We start from the raw sequence: 18,964 nt of genomic DNA, 5'->3' as shown, positions 1-18,964 counted from the left end.
GATCGTAATTCGTTACTTCTCAACAACAGGAAGAGAATTTTTCCTCACTCACCTTGTTCAAACATGCTTATATTTACACACGTATCCAGCCATTTATATTTATTTTAAATAACACTTGTCCTTATAAGCCAATCCCAGATGACTTTTGGGTGAGCGAAGCGGGGCACATTATCGACAAACAAGCGTTAGCATGCATATATAGAACATTTGTCTTGGGAATGCGGGAGGAAGCACAAAAGTAGCATGAGCCCCAAGTCGTGTTATTATCCCCCACGTACGCCTTGTATATAATCATCTCATTCAAGTTCACCGTTCACCGTTGACGACGTTGTGTGTATGGACCCCCACCCCACACACATCCACGCTTGTTTTGGGTCGCACAGCGGATGTTACACGACGCACGCGGCATCTTCCAAGACAGCACAAGAGTCACTCGAACACGTGACTGCTGCCTCAAGGTTAACCTGTTGCCATGGAGACAAGCCGCCCAATGGAAAATTGGCAGACTGTTGCGATGTCGACGGCGAGGTTTTTGTTTTAAGGGGTGACCTATTTTCACCCCTGCCACTTACGCACGAGCACGCGCCGCTCTTCAGACATGTGCAGATGAAAAAATATATATAAAAAAAAAAACAACAACAACAACATGGGGGGTAAAAAAACACTCCGCGTGACTCTTCAATATTACACTGCTCATTTTCCATGCACACATCGTTTGTGGGCCAGGAAAATCGTCATAATATTTGTTTATATTAAATTATGCAGTACAGATCAAAATATTCATAGCCTGTCTGGCATTAATAAATAGATGAATAATATTTCGGAGAAAAGATAAAAGGGGAATTTTTTGTTTTACAGCAATCGGTTTTTGATAGAAACATTACTATCTAACAATGCGATTTCATATTGGACCTAAAACAGGGTTAATGTTAGTTATATTGCAACTATCCAGTGATACCACATCACATGCAGTGGTGGTTCATTTCCCATAAACTGTACTTGTCAGAGTACTTTAAGTGTACCCTACTTTTTACTTTTACTTGAGTATTTATGTGAAGGATCAAAACTTTTACTCCGTTACAATGATTGACATGCCGTTTGCTACTTTTATTTATTCATTCTTGCGTGCGCGCGTCTCATTTTTAGACTCCATCTTCGACTTCCACATAGGGCGCCAATGAAACGGAATCACTAATGTCATTTGACTCCAATTCACCAATCAGACGACACGTGGCAGTCACATGACCGTGCACGTAGCCTTCGTGAGCCAATCAGAATGACTCATTTTGGGGGGGGGGGGGGGGGAACAGCCGCGTGACTGTGTTTATTTTACAGACTCCAAAAAACAACAGCTTTATCATGCAGCACTTAAAATGTGACTGCCCAAACATGGGAATTTCAGCCCACTTCTAACTTGAGAAAACACCTTGCGGTAAGTTGCAGATTCTTTCTATTGTCACTTTGGCAGTGGATATGGCAAAATTAGCACTGTCAATAAGTCTGTTCTGCAAACAGCTTCTTCATGAAGTCATTTAAGCGAATAAAGCCATTCATGCTTCTGTCGGGCCCAATGCATGTGTTGTTGTTTTTTTGGGCAGTTTCAAATTGAAATGGTGGCAGGTGCGTGTTGACTCCCATATATAATTTTTTATTATTATTATTTTATTTGATATAATAATAAAAGCTGGAGTAGTTTTTTCATTGACTACTTTCTTACTCTTACTCAAGTAAATATTTGGGAGGACTACTTTTTACTTTTACTTGGGTTATATTATTCTAAAGTAACAGTACTCTTACTTGAGTACAATATTTGTCTACTCCACCCACCCCTGCTTGCCACCCAAGTTTGGTTCAAGCCAGTATTGTATTATGTTACAATGGCTTACAATGATATCGAGAATACTTTTTCGGTGTACAACCTCTGTATTGTTTTGATGAACAATTAGACCAAAGTATTTTTTTTAAGTGGTGCCAAAAGTTTGTGAATCGCTGCGTCACCATGCTTGTGGACTTTTAATCGAAAGCACTGTCGACATGTAGAGTTTGACATCCAAACTTCAAATTTGACTCATTTCTCCCACCTTTTTCTTTTTTTTTTTCTCTTTTTTTTTTTAAAGAGCGAGACTATGAGATAAAACATCTGTTTTTAAAGTGCCACTTTATTACAAAAGTATAAACTTGACTGACATTTCATGAATAGTAATCTTGATAGAAAACATTACAATCTTTTGCACTTAGCACTTGAATCACACGCTGCTGGAGTACAGGACCCTGTAGTCTGAAGAGCAAACACAAAACATGAGCTGCCTGCCACACTGACCGAAGTGGGCCGGCCGGGCCGTCCACGCAGGAAGGCGCCGGAGCTTCACGACCTCAAAAAGAAAAAAAGAAAAAATTTTTTTTTTTTACATTGCAGCTGTTTGTGTCACAAGATTAGTCATTCCATAACACAATTAAACATCATAGAAAAAGATAGATTTCTTGACACTGATGATATATTTATTATTCTTTCTCTTTTGTAATGTACATACACATTGCATCAACATACATTATAATCACACACTTTGCTGGGGATATTTGGTCAAATGAAATCATTGTCCAGGATATCGTCTCATGTGTGCCGCTCTCTTGCTTCCCCCCTTTCTTCTTCTGCAACATTTGAACACATAGGAGAGCGAGTGTTTTTTTGATGGAGGAATGTTCACACACGACTTGGACACACCAGCACTATTTTAGCTTTGGTGAAACCGAAGCCGACGCGTATATGAGGACAATGCGGGGACAGGATGATGTTGATGAGGTGAGTGAATCGACTGCAGTGTGTCCACCTTGAAAGACTTGAACGCTTCAGTCAGTCCTCTTTGTGTTGTAGGCTCAGAAGAAGCACACTAAACTGGCCTTGTGCTCTACAGAGAAATAAAGCAACACACTGGCAAAAGAAACAAACAACAACAATAGGGGAAAAAACTAAACATTAATATTGGTACAACTCGACAGTGTTTTCATTTTTTTTCCCCACCCTGCTTCTTTTTTTGTTTGTTTTTTTGTTTTTTTAGCATGCAACTTGTAGCAGGCAAAGTGCAGGACAGGCTCAACAAAGTAAAACAGCTCATTTACAGACAGCAGTGGAGACAGTGTTCAGTCCATGGAGAGAAGAGTGGGGTCCGCTTTGAAGATGAAAATGCTCGCCGCAAAAAATTTGTGCCATTAATTCTTTTTTTTTCAAGGGGAAGTAAACCCAAGATGTCAAAACTTTTTGGTATTCTTTAAATGTGCATATCTTCTTTGTCAGCTGCTGTTTACTGAAATCTGCAAAGTATTTAAATACGTTTAAAAACGTCTTTTCACTCTCGGCATAGTGCGAATTCACAAGAATGTGACGTATGTTCACCAATCGCTTCCACTTTATTCACTAAGAAAACAATATAGAGTTAGTAAATATTCAGCAACGACAAGCTACACATAGTCGCTATCGGGCAGAATCTCGGCTGGCTCGCAACGGCCGCTAGCTGTTCTCTCATCGTTAAAGTTGGTATCACACCGAATATTGCCATCATATACCGTTGCGCACCAACATCAGCACAACACCAACCTGGAACAATATTCAATCGCAAATTTAATACACAAAAAAAAACTTGCTAATTAATGACACTGATGCAAATTGCATACTATGGCGCCAGCTCGCCAGCATTAGCGGCTAGCGGCTGGCTGCTCGCGCAGCCATTGCCTCCTCAAAGGGGAACTAAACCCCAAAATGTTTAAAGCAAGAATGCATTAGATGTGCCAGCACTAGTCAAAACGAGGTACTCTGATAAATATTGCGTTCCTAGAATAAGAATTTAATCATTATTAGCTACCGGAAGACCGGAAGTGACGTTGTCGTACAATTAGCACCTTGCCTGCTAATACAGCGCACTATTTAACGATATCGGCTGAGAGATTGACCTCAAACTGGGAGCTCCTGTCAGTGATGTGTTGAACATCTATTTTGAAATCAGTACTTTGTAGATTTAAGTAAACAGCAGCTGATAAAGAAGATAAATAAAATAATAAATTTCGACATCTCGGGTTGAGTTCACCGTTAAGTTAGAATACTCTCATAATTGTTTCTCTTGGTCCCTGAGCTTTCCGGTATTTTGACTAGTAATTCATTCCTTTTGAATAATTAAAGCCCTGTACTGAATCTCATAATGACCAACTTCAGGAAAGGCCCACTCAAAAGTGCTACCACATATTTCTCAAGGCTGTGCCCCCCCACCCCATTAAGGACTATTACCCGCTAGTAAATAAGGAAGAATTTAGGTTTCTTACTTTCTTGTGCTTTGCACACATCGTCTATAGTTGAACTAGTGCTACTGGTACCTACTGATTGCTCTGCAATGTTTTTGTGCTCACAACCTTTGGATTCCTTCGAAGCTTCCTCGATGGGACTAAGCCCCTGTTGTAACATATAAACCTTAGTACTTTAAGGCCGCTGGAGCCCAGGAAAGGCATGACGTAATGTAAACAGCATGTGTGTGTGTGTGTGTTGGAGGGGGGCCACTAGAGGGGCTCAGGCGTCATGTGTATGCCAGTGATTACCAACCTCTTTGCCACGGCACATTAGTGTGCAATTGCGCTCTGAAAAGTGATATTTATTCACTAAAAATATTGTCTTTGTTTATCTATCTATGCCAGCGACATTTAGTGACAACAATTAAATGTTTGCCCACTAGATGGCAGAAGGTACCATTAACTTGTGTAGCCACCTGTTGTCTTTCGAACAAAAGAATAATGGCTTTGTTTACAACTATTTCGGTATACACTACTCCCAAAATGTTAGCGACATTCGGTGAAACTTCAGGATGAACCTAAAATAAACGTTTGAATGCACGTTGAATGTTTCAGTATGTTTAACACAACTTGGTGAACTGCAAAATTCTCAACTGGTGGTTGATCCATGAACATTTCCAAAGATGTCCACTTCTAAGCCTTTCTGTGACTCTTCCAGTCTCTCGCTTTTGCAACTTGCTGATGACACTCTAAGCTCAGTGGCCACTTCCCTCCGAAAACATCCTGTTTCAAGCCGAATCAATTGTTAGGCGTCGTCTTGGTCTCATAATGTCAAAATCGGAACAGCATGATGGAGAACGTGCAAACTCCACACAGGCGGGGCCGGGATTTGAACCCCGGTCCTCAGAACTGTGAGGCAGATGTGCTAACCAGTTGTCAGCCTGCTCAAACCAGGAGACAAAAAAATGTGGCCATGAATCTCATTTTTACTTTCCCAATTACGAAGGTTTTGGTAAAATGCACGTATGAAACTTTCAGAATAAGGTTAAGAACCACTGCTCTAAATTGGCCTTAGGTGTGAATGTGAGTGTGAATGGTTGTTTGTCGATATGTGCCTTTGCGATTGGCTGGTAACCAGTCCAGGGTGTACCCCGCCTCTCGTTTAAAAGTCAGCTGGGATAGGCTCCAGTTCACCCGGAACACTAATGAGGACAAGCGCTGTAGAAAATTGATGGATTGAGCTTCTATATGCATTTTAGTTTCATCTTGAAGTTTTACCCGTAAGCCGAATAGAGTATCCTGATATTTTTGTGAATAGTGTACCTGTATATACTTTCCGTGCCATTTTTGAGATATTTCTCATGTCAAATATGTGCCTTGGCCTAATAAAGGTTGGGAACGACCGGTGCCCGGCCCTCGTTGGAAAGGTGCCGCCGCCGCCGCCGCCGCGGCAGCTTCCTCCTCAGAGCCCCGTGACGTACATCTCCATGCCGTCGTTGAAAGTGAAGATGGTGGTGGTGCTTGAGGTGGTGGAGCCCTGCTTCAGGTCGCTGATGCTCTCGTACAGGCTCTCCCCGGGCAGCAGCAGCGCTTTGGCGGGCAGGTGCTGTAACTTGGGGTTGTGTTGCGTGGGCGGCGGCGGAGGAGGCTGCTGCTGCTGCAAGGGCTGCTGGGCCTTCTTCCTCCTCGGCCGCAACGTGGCGCACGTGTTGGGGGCTCGCTCTCGTCTCCAGCCGCCTCCGCCTTCCAGGTTCTCGTAGGCCGGCTCGCACTCCTCCGTCCCAAAGGACTCGTAGCAGTGGTCGTCCAGGGAGCCCGCGGGGGCTTTGCCCTCTTGAGGGGCCCACGTTTGGGGTTTGACCACTACGCTAAAGCCCCCGTCACGGTCTCGGTCCCGGTCGGCACGACCCAAGGTCCTGAAGCCGGGATTGGACGGGGGTGATCCAGGAACGGCTCTTTTCTTCTTGGCAGGCTTACACACCTTCGAATACATCTCGGCCACCTGAAATTTGAAGATGATACACAGGAATTTAGATTTTTGATCACACCTCTGCTCCTCTCAAATAAATGTTTCAACATCATCCGACTCCAATTACAATCCGAAATAAGGTTAGTGTTGATGCATAATTAACTAGAACTAAACAAAGTGAAGCAGCATTGTGTTTCTATATTCTCCTCAACTGTGGAACAAACTTCCTCACCACTTGAAATCTGCTCAAACTGTCGCTACATTTAAATCTGGCCAGAAAACTGTTCACTGCTGCTTCTCCATAATTAGAATATATTAGTTCACCATCTTGCTTTTATTTTGTGATTGTATAAATGTGTGAAGTCATTTGAGTGTTTCTCCTTTTAATTAGCTTCATCTTTTAATGTAATCTTGTTTTTAATCATAATTTCTTTGCCTTGTGTATGAGTGGTGCCATACAACTTGCCTTTCTCTCCACCCATTAACTCTATGAACCCCTACAGTCAGCCTACAGAGCACATCACAGTACAGAGACAACGTCAACCAGGGTGTCCCGCAAAGCTCTGTGCTCGGTCCACTATACTTCACTATCCACATGCTCCCCCTCGGTCAGATCATTCGACACTACGGTATCTGAGCGCCACACCATACACCCAGCTCCCCCGACAGTCTCTAGTCTACTGCCTCCATGCCATAAAATCCTGGATGACAACTAAACTTCTCAAAATCAACAGCAATCAAACTGAGGCCCCAAAAGGTCTGCTGTGGATGGTTTCGGATCTCCTCCTCTATCTGGATGGCCGTTTCCTGAAGTCCACAATCTGGATGTCATCCTTGACTCTCTCTCATTTAAGTGTCGCACCAAATCCGTCACCAAGTCTGCCTTCTTTCACCTCAGGATCATCTCCTGACTCCAACCATCACTCTCTGACGCGGTTGCTGAGACCCTCACCCATGCATTTTTCACCTCCTGGTTGAACTACTGCAATGGAATCCCGTAGCAGGTACGTAGTAATGCCCTGGATGGGCTCCAGTATAAGCAGAACTCAGCGGCCCACACTAAGTCCTGGCAGCACATCTCCCCAACCCTCTTCCATCTCCACTGGCTCCCAGTCAAGTTCTGCATTTCATACAAACTCCTCCTCCTCAACTACAAATCCCTCCATGCTCTCGCCCACAACCTCTTTCAGTAAGGCACTCCATCCAGGAACCTGCGGTCTACTAACTTCGGTCTCCTCTCTGTCCCCCACATTGGGCTGCAAATGTTTGGGCACAGAGCCTTTGATGTAGCAGCACCCACCCCCTGGAACTCTCTCCCTCCGGATAGCCGCAATGCCCCAACCCTGAAAACATTCAAAGTAGTTGCTGACACGGGAGTGGATTTTGACTCCTGCTCGCTCACTATATAATTGCTTGATGGATTGCTTTGAGCATATTTAATACATTACAGTGTCAAAGCGGACCTTGCGTCCTTGCATTTTTCTGTATGCAGCCTGTAAATAGTGCTATGAACCTGACATCGTGTCCTCACTCACCACTGCAGCAGAAGGTTGGATGTTCTCCATGGTGTGCGCCCCCACTGGGCCCAGGGTCTTATTGTGGAGCATGAGGACATCTACATCCTCTGGAGGCTTCCAGATGTACTGCTCTCCATTGCCCATAAACATCACTTCCTGTCAGCAGAGCAACCTATTACATACGGGGTAGAGCTGGGGGCTCACATGATCGCACATGATGGTTAGTGATTTAGAATTCACAGTACACATGTATATGCACTTCAGCACTGGACTAATTCAGACTGTATTTTGCACCTAAAGGGCTCATAAGTTCTCCTTTTCTCCCTTTTGTTTTCACACCGCTCAGTGGACTGGGTTGCGCCTACCTGAGCATATGTTGCTAATCAGTAGCATAATTACATGTAGCAACCCATCAAAATGATGTGTATTTCATTTTTCAGCATGCTTGCCCTCTTTGTTTAGAAATGCCCCCTGAGGACTGTGCACCCCCCCCCCCCCCCCCCCCACCTCCCTCGCCCCAACCCCCACTCCACAAGTTGTTCTGCCGCCTCTGCTTATATCCATAATTCAAAAGATAAATATACCACAAACTATGATCCCAAATCAATTGGGAAGAGGCTCAAAGCTTTTCTAAAGCTTCCAATCATACTGTAGACGATATTTTCGATGAAAAGAAAAGAAAAAGATTGGACTTCAAAAAATGCAAATAAAGATATCTGCAACAGAATTTTGCCGAGTTAAGACTTGATTTAAGAGATCTGAAAAGGGATCTGTAGACATCTTGAATTGAGATGAATTAAAGATGACTGGTCAGAATCAAATTGTAGATATCTCACAGTGGAGCTACAGATATCTCCAAATCACAAACCCCAAATCAGCATTTTGTGTGCACATCATATCTATTTTGTGGCCACAATTACATTTTTGTCACGGCAGAGGCTCCATACATTAGGACAAAACCAAAATGGACCATGAAAGTTGCTTTTCAGTGACTTTCTCAAATTCAGCTTCAGAGTCTGGATGACTCACTTTCAGCGTCTTGCATCATCGGCAAGAAACGTGCGCTGAGCAGCTCAGCCGGCAGACGGTGTACACGTGTAATCGTGTCAACCTAACCCGGGGGTCGTGGCACAGTGTGTGAACTCGTTGACCTCACACGGGCAGCAAATGTCTCCCAGTGTGACTTGGGAGGGGAGAACATGGCGTCGTATTATGATTCAAAGCAGACGGTCTGCGTGCCCTCCTGCACTGGACGTGACTCGACTATAAACGTGTTCTACCGGGATACCGCAGCCAATCATATTGCAGCATGTGCCTAGAACACAAGTGGGATTCCAGATAACACATCCAGTACAGAACCACAGCTACTTCTTGGCCACAAATTAGTATTTGGAAGTCACGTTTCACGTATTTTGTGGTCACAAATGATTATTTTGAGCGCACGTTTCATATATTTCGTGGCCGCAAACATTTTAGCATTTTGCTGTGACCACCAATAAGTATTTCATGCACACATAATATCTATTTTGTGGCCACAATTGAGCATTTCCCGTGCATGTTATCCCACAAATTAGCATTTCATACACATGATACCAATTTGGTGGCCACAAATGAATATTTTGTGGGCACGTTGTACTTCTTTCGTCTTCCCCCGCACCGTCCCCTGCCCCCTCGCAACCACGGTGTTGACCCAATAATTAGATTTTGGCACAAACGCGCTGCTCCATTAACACAATGTACCAACCTTAGGGAATGAGGGTACGTTAAAGGCGTCCACGTTTCTGCGGGGCAGCTTTGTGCTGTGAGGATGTGGCGGCGGAGGGGCAGGGTGAGAAGGCGGGGGATGTCTTGGCGGCGGCACCGGTGGGTCCCCCGTGTCCGTCCCACTGTCCCTCTTCTGGGGCGCCTTGTCCGCCTTCCTCAGCTTCCTGACGCAGGCGTACTCCGCCGTCTCCGGGGGGTGAGGCGCGGACATAACCTGGGCGTCGGGTTCGGGCAGCCCCCCTTCCACGTCCCCGTCAGGGTCGGGCGGCGCCGGGGTGTTGGCGGGGACGGCCGGAGGGGCCGGAGTGTCCGTCTGCCCGGCCCTGCCTACCATGGCATAGAGCGCGTCGTCAGTTCGCGTGGCGGAGGAGCTTCGGCCCACTTCAGAGTAAGTGTGCTCTCCGTCCTCTCCAGTCCCAGAGGGAATCTGGGGAAGCAGCCTGCCTTGAGAGCGAAGGATCACAGTTAGACCGGCAGAAAGGTCCCTGCTGGTTTTGGACGCCTCCGCCAGGGTCACGCTAGTACTAGTCCCAAGTCACCATGAAGCAGGGGTGTCCAAACTAGGGCCCCAGGACCATTTGCAACCCGCTGTATGTTTTTTTAGCGACCTGCGGCATGCACTGAAACTAACCGTGGTGTAAATCTTCATTGTTTGCTGAACTTTCTGCTCTCTTTCGAGGTCATCTTAGTGCAGATTGCTCTTGCTTTGGTTCTCAATGTGAAGACTAGATGGAAATTGCTGCCGCTCAACACGGGGGCAGATTTGTTCTAGTGGGTTGCCACAGTTACTTGAAAATGTAATCTGACTACTGCCCTGATGACAGTTTTTCAAAGTACTTGATTTTAAAAATAACTTATTTAGATTAGAGGTTACTTTATTAGTTACAATACATTTGCATGTTAACCAGGATACATACATGGTATCATTTTCATCCATCCCTCCATTTTCTTCACCGCTTTATCCTCACAAGGGTCGCGGCAATTTAGAGACTTCAATCAACCTACATCATTTCCAGTGCAAAAAAATACACAAAAACATGAATTGATTATAATTCAGTTACTTGGTTTGGTCCGTAGCAGTTCAGAAAATCGGAAAAATTGTTGATCATTGTTTTCCAAAGTGAAAGCAGATTTTTGCAAATGTCTTATTTTGATAAAACACAAATGTAATCAGTCTGCGTTAATGGAGGACTAATGGAGAAATCAGATCATATTTACTGTTGAGAGGCTGAAATTCCGAGGATGAAATACGATTAATATAATAGTCAATTAATTTGACAATCTATTAGTTGTCGATTAATCGATTAATTGTTGCACCTCTAGTAGACACAATAACAAAATATGAGCCCTATTTAAGGACATATATCATAGCACTCGCTATGTTAACGTCGCACTGAACTTAGTAAATCATGCTAACTTAGTTCGACCACAATCACGCTTCTCATGTTTTGTTCAAATTCTTAGATAAATATTAAGATTTCTTTGCACAGGACGGTGGACTGTAATTTTACGCGTTAAGCTTCCAAAAGAAAGAAAATAAATCTAAGAAATTAGAGCTTCTACCTCTGTAAAATGTTTAAATCTCGACTTAAGACTTATTTTCTCACCTACTATGCAATTAGTCTCTTGCCGTGCCTCACCCCCTGCGATCTGGATTTTGGCCTGTTTTACTGCTGCTTCTCCTGCGACCCTCCTCCTCTCCTGCTCGGAGAAGTGAGACTCTTTTGTGATTAAGGGCTATATAAATAAACTTGACTAAGTTTGGTGCAGGCCAGTTAGCTTATTTTGTAATTTACACATTATGTGCCATTACAATTTCAGCCATCTTTGGAAGGCGAACATTCGTAGTAATTAAATTGTAGCAACAATAAGACATTATTAAATATGGAATACAAACATCAGGGGTTAAATACTGTACATATAAAATCACATGCTGTCGTTTTTTAGTTTTTAAAAAAAAATAATTACTTCCTGTAGCTACAATTGCTGCTGAAACAATGCAAAGTTCCCCCACTGTGGGAATTATTAATGTTATCTAATATGTTTATATAATAGATAACATTACATATTATATTTATATAATTATCAATGTTATCTAAAATATTTGGAACAGCTCTCTGGACGTTATCTTTATATATTTTATATATTTATTCGAGGTTTTGTATTAGATCTCATTATACTGTGCAAGTAGTAAAATGTTGTGTACCACTATCAGAGCGCCACAAATTCAGATTCTCACTAAAAATGACCACTATTCAAATTTGTTTGCTGCACGTTTTCACTGAATTTATTTTGGGAAACCTTGACCATTTGTTTCCCCCCCCCTCCATTGAACGACGCGACCCCAAATTCCCTTTGGAGGCCATCAAAATTGTGTCACTTGTGATGACCGCACGGCTCGGAGGCGAGAACACTTGTACCGGCGAGAAAAAGGTCCGTGTGTGAAAGATGTACTTACTTTTGCCATTGCAGTTCATCTTGTTCATCTCGGTGTCTGATTTACTGATGGACCGCAGCTTCGACTGCCTGAGTATACCCTGATGACACACGCATACACACACAAATATACACACACGCACAAACACACACAAAGGCCTCTTAAAGACTAATTAAGATGAAAGACGTGACTGTGATGTTACTCTAGGGAACAGATCTTTTTAGAATGTTTGTAAATAATAGGCGGCGGGATACTTGCAGGTGGCAGAAAGTGATTGGCTATTGCTGACTTGTTGTTTTTAGGGTCGTGCCCCCAAAATGTTTATTTATTTATTGAATTTACTTTCCAAAAAAAAAAAAATGTATTAATCCAGCAGGGTGAGGAGGATAAATGTAGTGGATGTCTTAAATACAGAGAGGATAGCAAGACTGCTTAAGAGGGCAAACCCTCTTCACATTTAACAGCTGCACTGGATATGTGTCACAGCTGTCTGTAATTCAGTTATGACTCGTCAAAACGAATGAATTGCATTCGTCTTATCCGCAATTGTCATGACATTACATATATGCAATGTCGTTTCGCCTCGGACAATTGGCATCACTTTTGCCACGTGCATGGGGTTTGCCATAACAGCGGCGTGTCCCTTTTTTTTTTTTTTTTTTTAAACTACATACGCAAAATAACGTTGTTAGGTATCTACAGAGTGATTGAAAAGTAACTCCCTATTTGAAAATACTTATCATTTATTCATATGTTGGAATATTTTTTTTTTTGGTGTATGTTCCATGATTAAAGGAGCAAGTCTATTCTACCAAACCAACGACTTTGGAAAAGCTTGAAAAGGTCTCTCGAGTTGCCTACCATGTCCATGAGACGGTGTTTCCCACTCTCACTGGGGACATTGTGTGTCTTTCCCTTCCTGTGGTAAACACAAGTGTTATGTCACACACTGTAACATGTAACACGTGAGTCACAATCCGTGCAAGCGGTGGACTCTTTTTCCGAGTAGTTTTTCTGTGTACGTATTTCTATTGTGCGTGGTGGCGGTTAGCATTGAAAAGCAAAGAACAATGGAATAACGGTAATTGGGTGGCATGTGTATACACAATAGCCAGAAATACCAGTAGAGGTGGGGGAATTGTGCCACATGACTTATTGTGACTTGAGACAGACTTAAAGTGAACTTAGCAATTTCAAAAAATGACAATAGCATATGAGTGAAATGATCTATACAAATGAAATCATAATAACTTCAGACTTTTAAACTGTATGCATATTGTTGGAATGAAAACATCGCTTTCCATTCATAAAATTTGCTATAACGAAATACCAGAGAATATTCAGCAACACTTCCAAATTGAAAATTGCAATTGTTCCACCAGGCAACTCGACCCTGCACAACTCTGATACGGTCAGCTTTATAGGCTAACTGATTTAAAAGTGACAGCAATGACTCACAAAAGGTCACTTGGGCTCTCGTTCATAGCAGATGAAACCTTACTGAGTACCTTACCCGTTTAAAACACAACCCACAGAGGCGATAAAATCTTAAGCAAAACACAGGAGCTGTTTCTTTTTGCTTGTCGGGGGCCGCCATTTGGATTATTCATGTGCGTGACTTCAGGAATGTAATACCCCATCTTGGCCCGATCTAATGCATTGAAGAGGAGCCACTTGATGGCTGCGCCCTGCAGTAGATGTTGCGCAGTAAAACAAAAACAACTCTACTCATCATTACCTATATATTCTATTTATCCTGCTACAATATTTGTATTTTTATTTACATTTTTTTTGTCTTCAAGGAAATAATATGGTGATCAACGTGTGGTGGGGCAGCGCCATAGAGCCCTCTATTGACTAGCCGCCACTGACTGCAAACTTCCCCTTTTGCCCTAAAATTGACGACTGAAGTGTGACAGTCCCCCACCTCTGGTGATTCACATGTAGCGTCACGTGTAATCTTACCTCTGGCAGCCCACGCAGAGCACCACAATGAGGATAGTGACGACGAAGGCTGAGGCAGCAGCGATAGCGCCCAGCAGCAGGACCTTGCCGTAGGGAGGAGCCGTGAAGTTCAGCCCGTCCTGCATGGAGGCCATGTGGGAGCGCTGGCGCTCACTTGCTCTCACACACGCTCACACTCACCTCACACTCTCGCCCTCACGCTCATGCACGCAGGCAAGGGCCACACTCTCTCGGGGATCTGCGGTCACAAGGCACAGTGCGCTGTTTAACAACACACCTCGTTGGAACGCTACCAGTGAATCGCAGGTCAGTAGTCTCACCTACCAAATAATCAACTTTTTTTTTTTTTTTTCACCCCTCTCGCACACTTTAAACATTTAAACCAATTCTCTTTGGTTTTCCCTGCAGTTGCAGGAGAATGTCAGTTGCTGGCAGTAATGCACCATTAAGCAGGTTTGCCAACGCTTAATTGACCCCACACATGAACAAGGAAGGACAATACATTAGGTACGGTCGTTTTTCATATGAAAAAAATGTTTAAAAAATAATAGTTGTTTTTTTGGGGGTGGGGGGGGGGGGTGGCTGGAACCGATTAATTGCATTACAATTCATTTCAATGGGGAAAGCTGATTTGAGATACGAGTATGGTCATGGCACGAATTAAATTCCTATCTCAGTGCCCCACTGTATATAGACAATTCTATACTGTATTGTAATGTCTCTGTGTTAGAATTGTGTCTTTAAGAGGCGGGGCTTGGTGGGGTGGGGTGTCACGTCGGCTAGTGAGTGCGGCTATATCGGACGACCACCGCCCACCCCCCCCGCCCGGCCCCTATTAGTCCGCTCTATCGAGGTCCCACTGAATAGTGTTTCGCTACATTACATTTCACGTGAGCTTAGCGGTTAGCATGGCTTCTCCGTCTTCCTCTGCTCTCTCTTCTTGCTCGCTGTATCGAACGGTTACTCGTCTTCCTTAAGTGATAACAATACTTGTCAGAAGGGTAGCGTATTCGTCGCCATGGAGGCGATGATTAGTAACTTAGAGGAGCAGACCAAGACCGCGTTTAGCCGCGCTAGCTAGCCGGCCGCAGCTCGTAGCTGATGGGGAGCGAGTTATCTTAGTGCTCAGCATTCCCACAGTAGTTCCTGAGCAGCCAGGAAAGCAGGGAGGATGGGTGACTGTTGGATGTGGGCACATGTAGGGCTGGGAAGTCCTCCAGCTCCGTAGTCAGACGTGCTTGACGACATTTTCACACGTAGGCCAAATTTATACTACCGCATATACCGCGCACCCCGAGATGAGATGGGGATTATTTCAGTATAGACTTTTCACAAAAACTACGGGATAGTCGGCTTTTGAGCGATTTTGGAGGACATCCACTTCTATGCCTTTCTGTGACACTTCCAGTCTCTCTGCAACTGTATTTTTGTTTGCTGGTGTGCCACGAGATTGCTCTGACGTCACGTATGTGCCTTGACTGGATAATGGTTGTGAAGCACTGCCGTTAAGCTTGAAGCCGAAGCTGTGTCACGATAAAAGCCTCTGTTATTAACCCCCGGACATTGGTGAGAAGGAACATGAAATTTCATGATTCATCCTCCTTCGGCACAAAATGTTTCCAGCGTTCAAATGTTGTGTCACAACAGAAGACATGAAGAGGTTTGTCAGGCTCGTGAATGTGCAACCTTACCAGATGTTGCGGTAATTTGCATTTCTATAATTAGCTGTCGCCATGGACCCAAACATGCAGTGTGAAAACCAGTTTTACACAGTGAGTGTGAATGTTTGTTTGTCTATCAGTGCCCTGTGATTGTCCGGCGACCAGTCCAGGGTGTAGCTCGCCTCTCGCCCAAATTCATCGGGGACAGGCCCCTGTTCACCCCGACCCTAACGAGGACAAGCGCTATAGAAAATAGATGGAGTCACAGTAGCGCTACGAACGAATGAGTATCAATTCAGATTCAGTTGTAGTTATGGTTCATGGAGATCAGTAGGGTCACGTAGAGCAGTACTTTCCCCCGAGACGATAATTTCCACCGAACCGTCCGAGCTGCACGGATGTTCATGGCAGACTGCGACCGCTGCAGATGAATTGGATAAAGTTATGCAAAATTCATTCAACACATCGTGGCAGATTATATTTAGCTTCCACTAAGTAGCAATGAGGCTAACTAGCTGGCTTAGTAGATTCAGATGTTGCCAGTCAGCGTGAATGTACACAAATTACTTCACCGAGACGGCGGAAAGTAGACCATGGCCACGATGTGGTGTGGGATCCTGGTTAAAGTAAGCCATTTTAAACTAAAAAAAAAAGCAGCCCGGCTGTAATTATATCTATTGTGAAGTGACAAGAGAGCCCGGCGGAGTCGAGGGAACAAGGTAATGAGTGAGAAGAAAGGGGAAGGTGTAGGTGGTGGCGGGGACGCAAAGAAAGGAGAGCCGCGGCGAGGAGGGCCAGCGTGGGAGTCGTCAGGTGTTTTGAAGACTCAAACGCAGATGATGACGAGGGACCGGCACGTCGCCTTCCGTCTCCCTCGCCACGTACACCGCTCCCCAGCCATCCTCGCCCCCCTTCTCCCCCGCCCCCACCCCCACCCTCTGCCTCCGCCTGCGGTGCTGAGCCAGAGTGACGCCTCAGCACTGCAGTGTAATCTCTGGCCCGGGAGCCAACCAATCGGACGTGGCGCTCAAGAGCGAGGAGACGAAACAACGGCCACCTCCTGGAGACCAGAGCGTCATTCATTGGCTGGCGTTAGTCAGTCCCCATGTGGGTATCTTTTTTTTTTTTTTTTTTTTTCTAATTATTGACCTTTGCTCTCTTTGACGATGACAATGATGATGATGATGTTAATCGCTCAACAAACGTGCTGTTTTTTTTTGGGGGGGGGGCTCGTTCCTGACAAGTGATGGTTTTTGGAGATACAAGGTTTCTGCCCGGCGCCAGCGAATTGTCCCACATCAGGTGCATCCAACCCCCTTAATACATCCCACCAGGGAGTCCGATGCGTTCAGGTGCAAATCACCTGTTGACTTGGATTTAATCTCATTAAGGAAATGCCTTTAAAAGGGAACGCATGCTGCATGCCATTTGGCCCGATTTCATTTCACGCTGCAAAGTCGACATGTTTTCTGCTCGCAAGCACCTGACAAGGGCCATAAAGTCAACAGGGAATTAGGGTGTAGCCTAATCCTTACAAAATACAATCGGGGTGGGGCGAGCATTTAGCTCCCACATTCAATACCGGAGGGGTTTTATTTTTCTAGGAACATGTCCTGCATTTATATGCGTGTGCATTATTAATAACACTAGATCTGCCAGCCAGCCAGCCAGCGGCCGCTCTACCAATCTGCTCAGGTTTGGATAAACCACCTGGGAGTTCATATGGCGGAGCAAAAAAAAATAAAAACTCACCGTCTGTGTGACACAAATAAAATGTGTGCGTGTGCGCGCATGTTGGGGGATGCTATTGTGTGAGAATGTGAATTAGGTCAAATGTTGGCTTGCAACAACGATTAACCGTGCGCCCCGTGAGGAAGAAGCCTGAAGTGGAAGAGGTTCTTCCCTTTCCTATATGTGCTACACCGCCTCGCGTAACAGTCATCTCCCATTATATATGATTTATTATGATGATAAATATTTTGATGTTATTGCAGCTCTGTCAGACGCCGGGCGCTGACTGTTGGCTGTTGATTACGCTGGAGGTTAAACGGGAAGTATCTCCTTCTTCCGTTCCTCTCCATCCATTTTGTGCGCACTCGGCTATACTGTAGATGTGCTTTGTGATAGCACCGACGCTGGGCATTCGTCGTTGGCTGCAGGAAGAAGCGGGGCGACAACAGGTTAGAAAAGCAGCAAGGATACCGCCGGGAAAAGGGGAATGGCGACGGAACGATGCAGGTCCCCACACCGCGGCTTTACGCTCCCATCGAAGTGTGCATGGGAAAGAATCTCCCTGAGGTCAGCAGTAGAACCCAAAAGCACCACAACCACCACCTCCACCGAGGATGGATGGGCTTGCAAAGGTCCATAGAAATCTTAATGATCTTTTTGCTTCACGCTTGACTTCTTTGGGGGGGGGGGGGTTATTACGCATGGAAATGTGACATCGGAGGTAACGTTATTCCTCTTTTTGGGGGGCATTTTTTGGGCCAATGCAGCACGGGGGAGGAAGGGGGGCAGATGGGGGGGGGGGCGTGTGGCGGGGAGGGTGGGGGAGGTGGGAGGCTGCACACGTGTCCGCGCCTTAAACGCGTGACCAGCGTGGGGAGGCACGAGCACAAAGAAAACACGCAACGTGGAACAACGCGTCTGCATGAATAATACATCCTTGATGTAGTAGGATGCATTCAATCTATAAGCACACACACGACCAACCCCCCCCCCCCCCAACCCCCCACACACACTCCCCGACCCCCCTCAACCCACCAAGCACGGAGCACTGCGCTAAAGCATCGCGTCTACTCACTCAGCTCAGAGGTTCGGAGAGGCGCACCATGTGCCCGCCGTCCTTTGGGTTCAGCTTCTCGGACCAGCAACCGCCACCCAGCGAGCATAATCAATCAACGTGCGACGGCGCGCCGCGCATCCCTCCGTGGATGCAGCACGTTACATTTGGCGTCCCTTAGTTCGCTTTATTATTATTATTATTATTATTATTATTATTATGGTGCTGCCCGCTTTCCCCCAGTAACCGCGCGCCTCTTGCTTCCCGGCCAGGTCGTCGTGCTGGGTTAGGTAGGGGGTTTGGGGTTGGAGGGGTTGGGTTGGGGGTTCCCTGGGAAGAGCTGCCCGTCCCGATGCACCAGGATGTCCACGTTCTCCTCCTCCTCCGTCCCTCAAGCCCCCTCCATCATCTCCACTCGCATGCCGTCCTCTCCGCTACTGAGCTTCCATGTGACACAGGCACAGTTTGGAGGAGACTCCCCAATTCGGTGGGCTTTACCGTTCTGCCGCCATCTAACGACGGAGCGGGGAAGTGCACCTTTGACGGATCCTCTCCTGTTGCCAACGCTCCCATCCACTCGTGGCAAACCTGCTG

General features: G+C 45.3%; 2 protein-coding genes across 3 annotated transcripts in view; one reads left to right on the top strand and one right to left on the bottom strand.

Annotated features, from left to right (window-relative positions):
- uckl1a (uridine-cytidine kinase 1-like 1a) overlaps positions 1-2,800 on the top strand; it is a 17,890-nt gene extending 15,090 nt beyond the window's left edge. Inside the window, exon 16 of the mRNA XM_061770225.1 lies at positions 2,671-2,800. The gene's annotated coding sequence lies outside the window, so the exon portion shown is untranslated. The remainder of the gene's footprint in view (positions 1-2,670) is intronic.
- si:dkey-70p6.1 (uncharacterized protein LOC570575 homolog) lies at positions 2,142-18,964 on the bottom strand. Of its 2 annotated transcripts, none has more exons than XM_061770265.1 (7): positions 18,392-18,964; positions 13,925-14,162; positions 12,821-12,878; positions 11,981-12,059; positions 9,503-9,849; positions 7,777-7,914; positions 2,142-6,274 (listed from the first exon to the last, which is right to left on the bottom strand). In XM_061770265.1, the coding sequence occupies exons 2-7, from the start codon at positions 14,056-14,058 to the stop codon at positions 5,735-5,737; spliced, it is 1,296 nt and encodes a 431-aa protein (XP_061626249.1). In that variant the 5' UTR covers positions 14,059-14,162; positions 18,392-18,964; the 3' UTR covers positions 2,142-5,734. The 2 variants fall into 2 exon arrangements, with proteins under 2 accessions (XP_061626249.1, XP_061626239.1); XM_061770255.1 differs by having other exon boundaries at positions 9,503-9,966; positions 18,392-18,963.

This window comes from Phyllopteryx taeniolatus, chromosome 1, assembly GCF_024500385.1.
Source record: "Phyllopteryx taeniolatus isolate TA_2022b chromosome 1, UOR_Ptae_1.2, whole genome shotgun sequence".
In the NCBI taxonomy this organism is placed as follows: domain Eukaryota; kingdom Metazoa; phylum Chordata; class Actinopteri; order Syngnathiformes; family Syngnathidae; genus Phyllopteryx; species Phyllopteryx taeniolatus.
Note: the sequence above shows the minus strand (reverse complement) of the source record. Positions and strands in the feature narration are given on the sequence as shown.

Coding starts and splice junctions, on each gene's coding strand:
- si:dkey-70p6.1 (XM_061770255.1), bottom strand. CDS start 14,058: ATGGCCTCCATGCAGGACGGGCTGAACTTCACGGCTCCTCCCTACGGC. Junction 7,915..9,502: donor ACGTACCCTCATTCCCTAAG/GTTGGTACATTG, acceptor CTCTGCTGACAG/GAAGTGATGTTTATGGGCAA. Junction 6,275..7,776: donor TCCAACCTTCTGCTGCAGTG/GTGAGTGAGGAC, acceptor TTCAAATTTCAG/GTGGCCGAGATGTATTCGAA.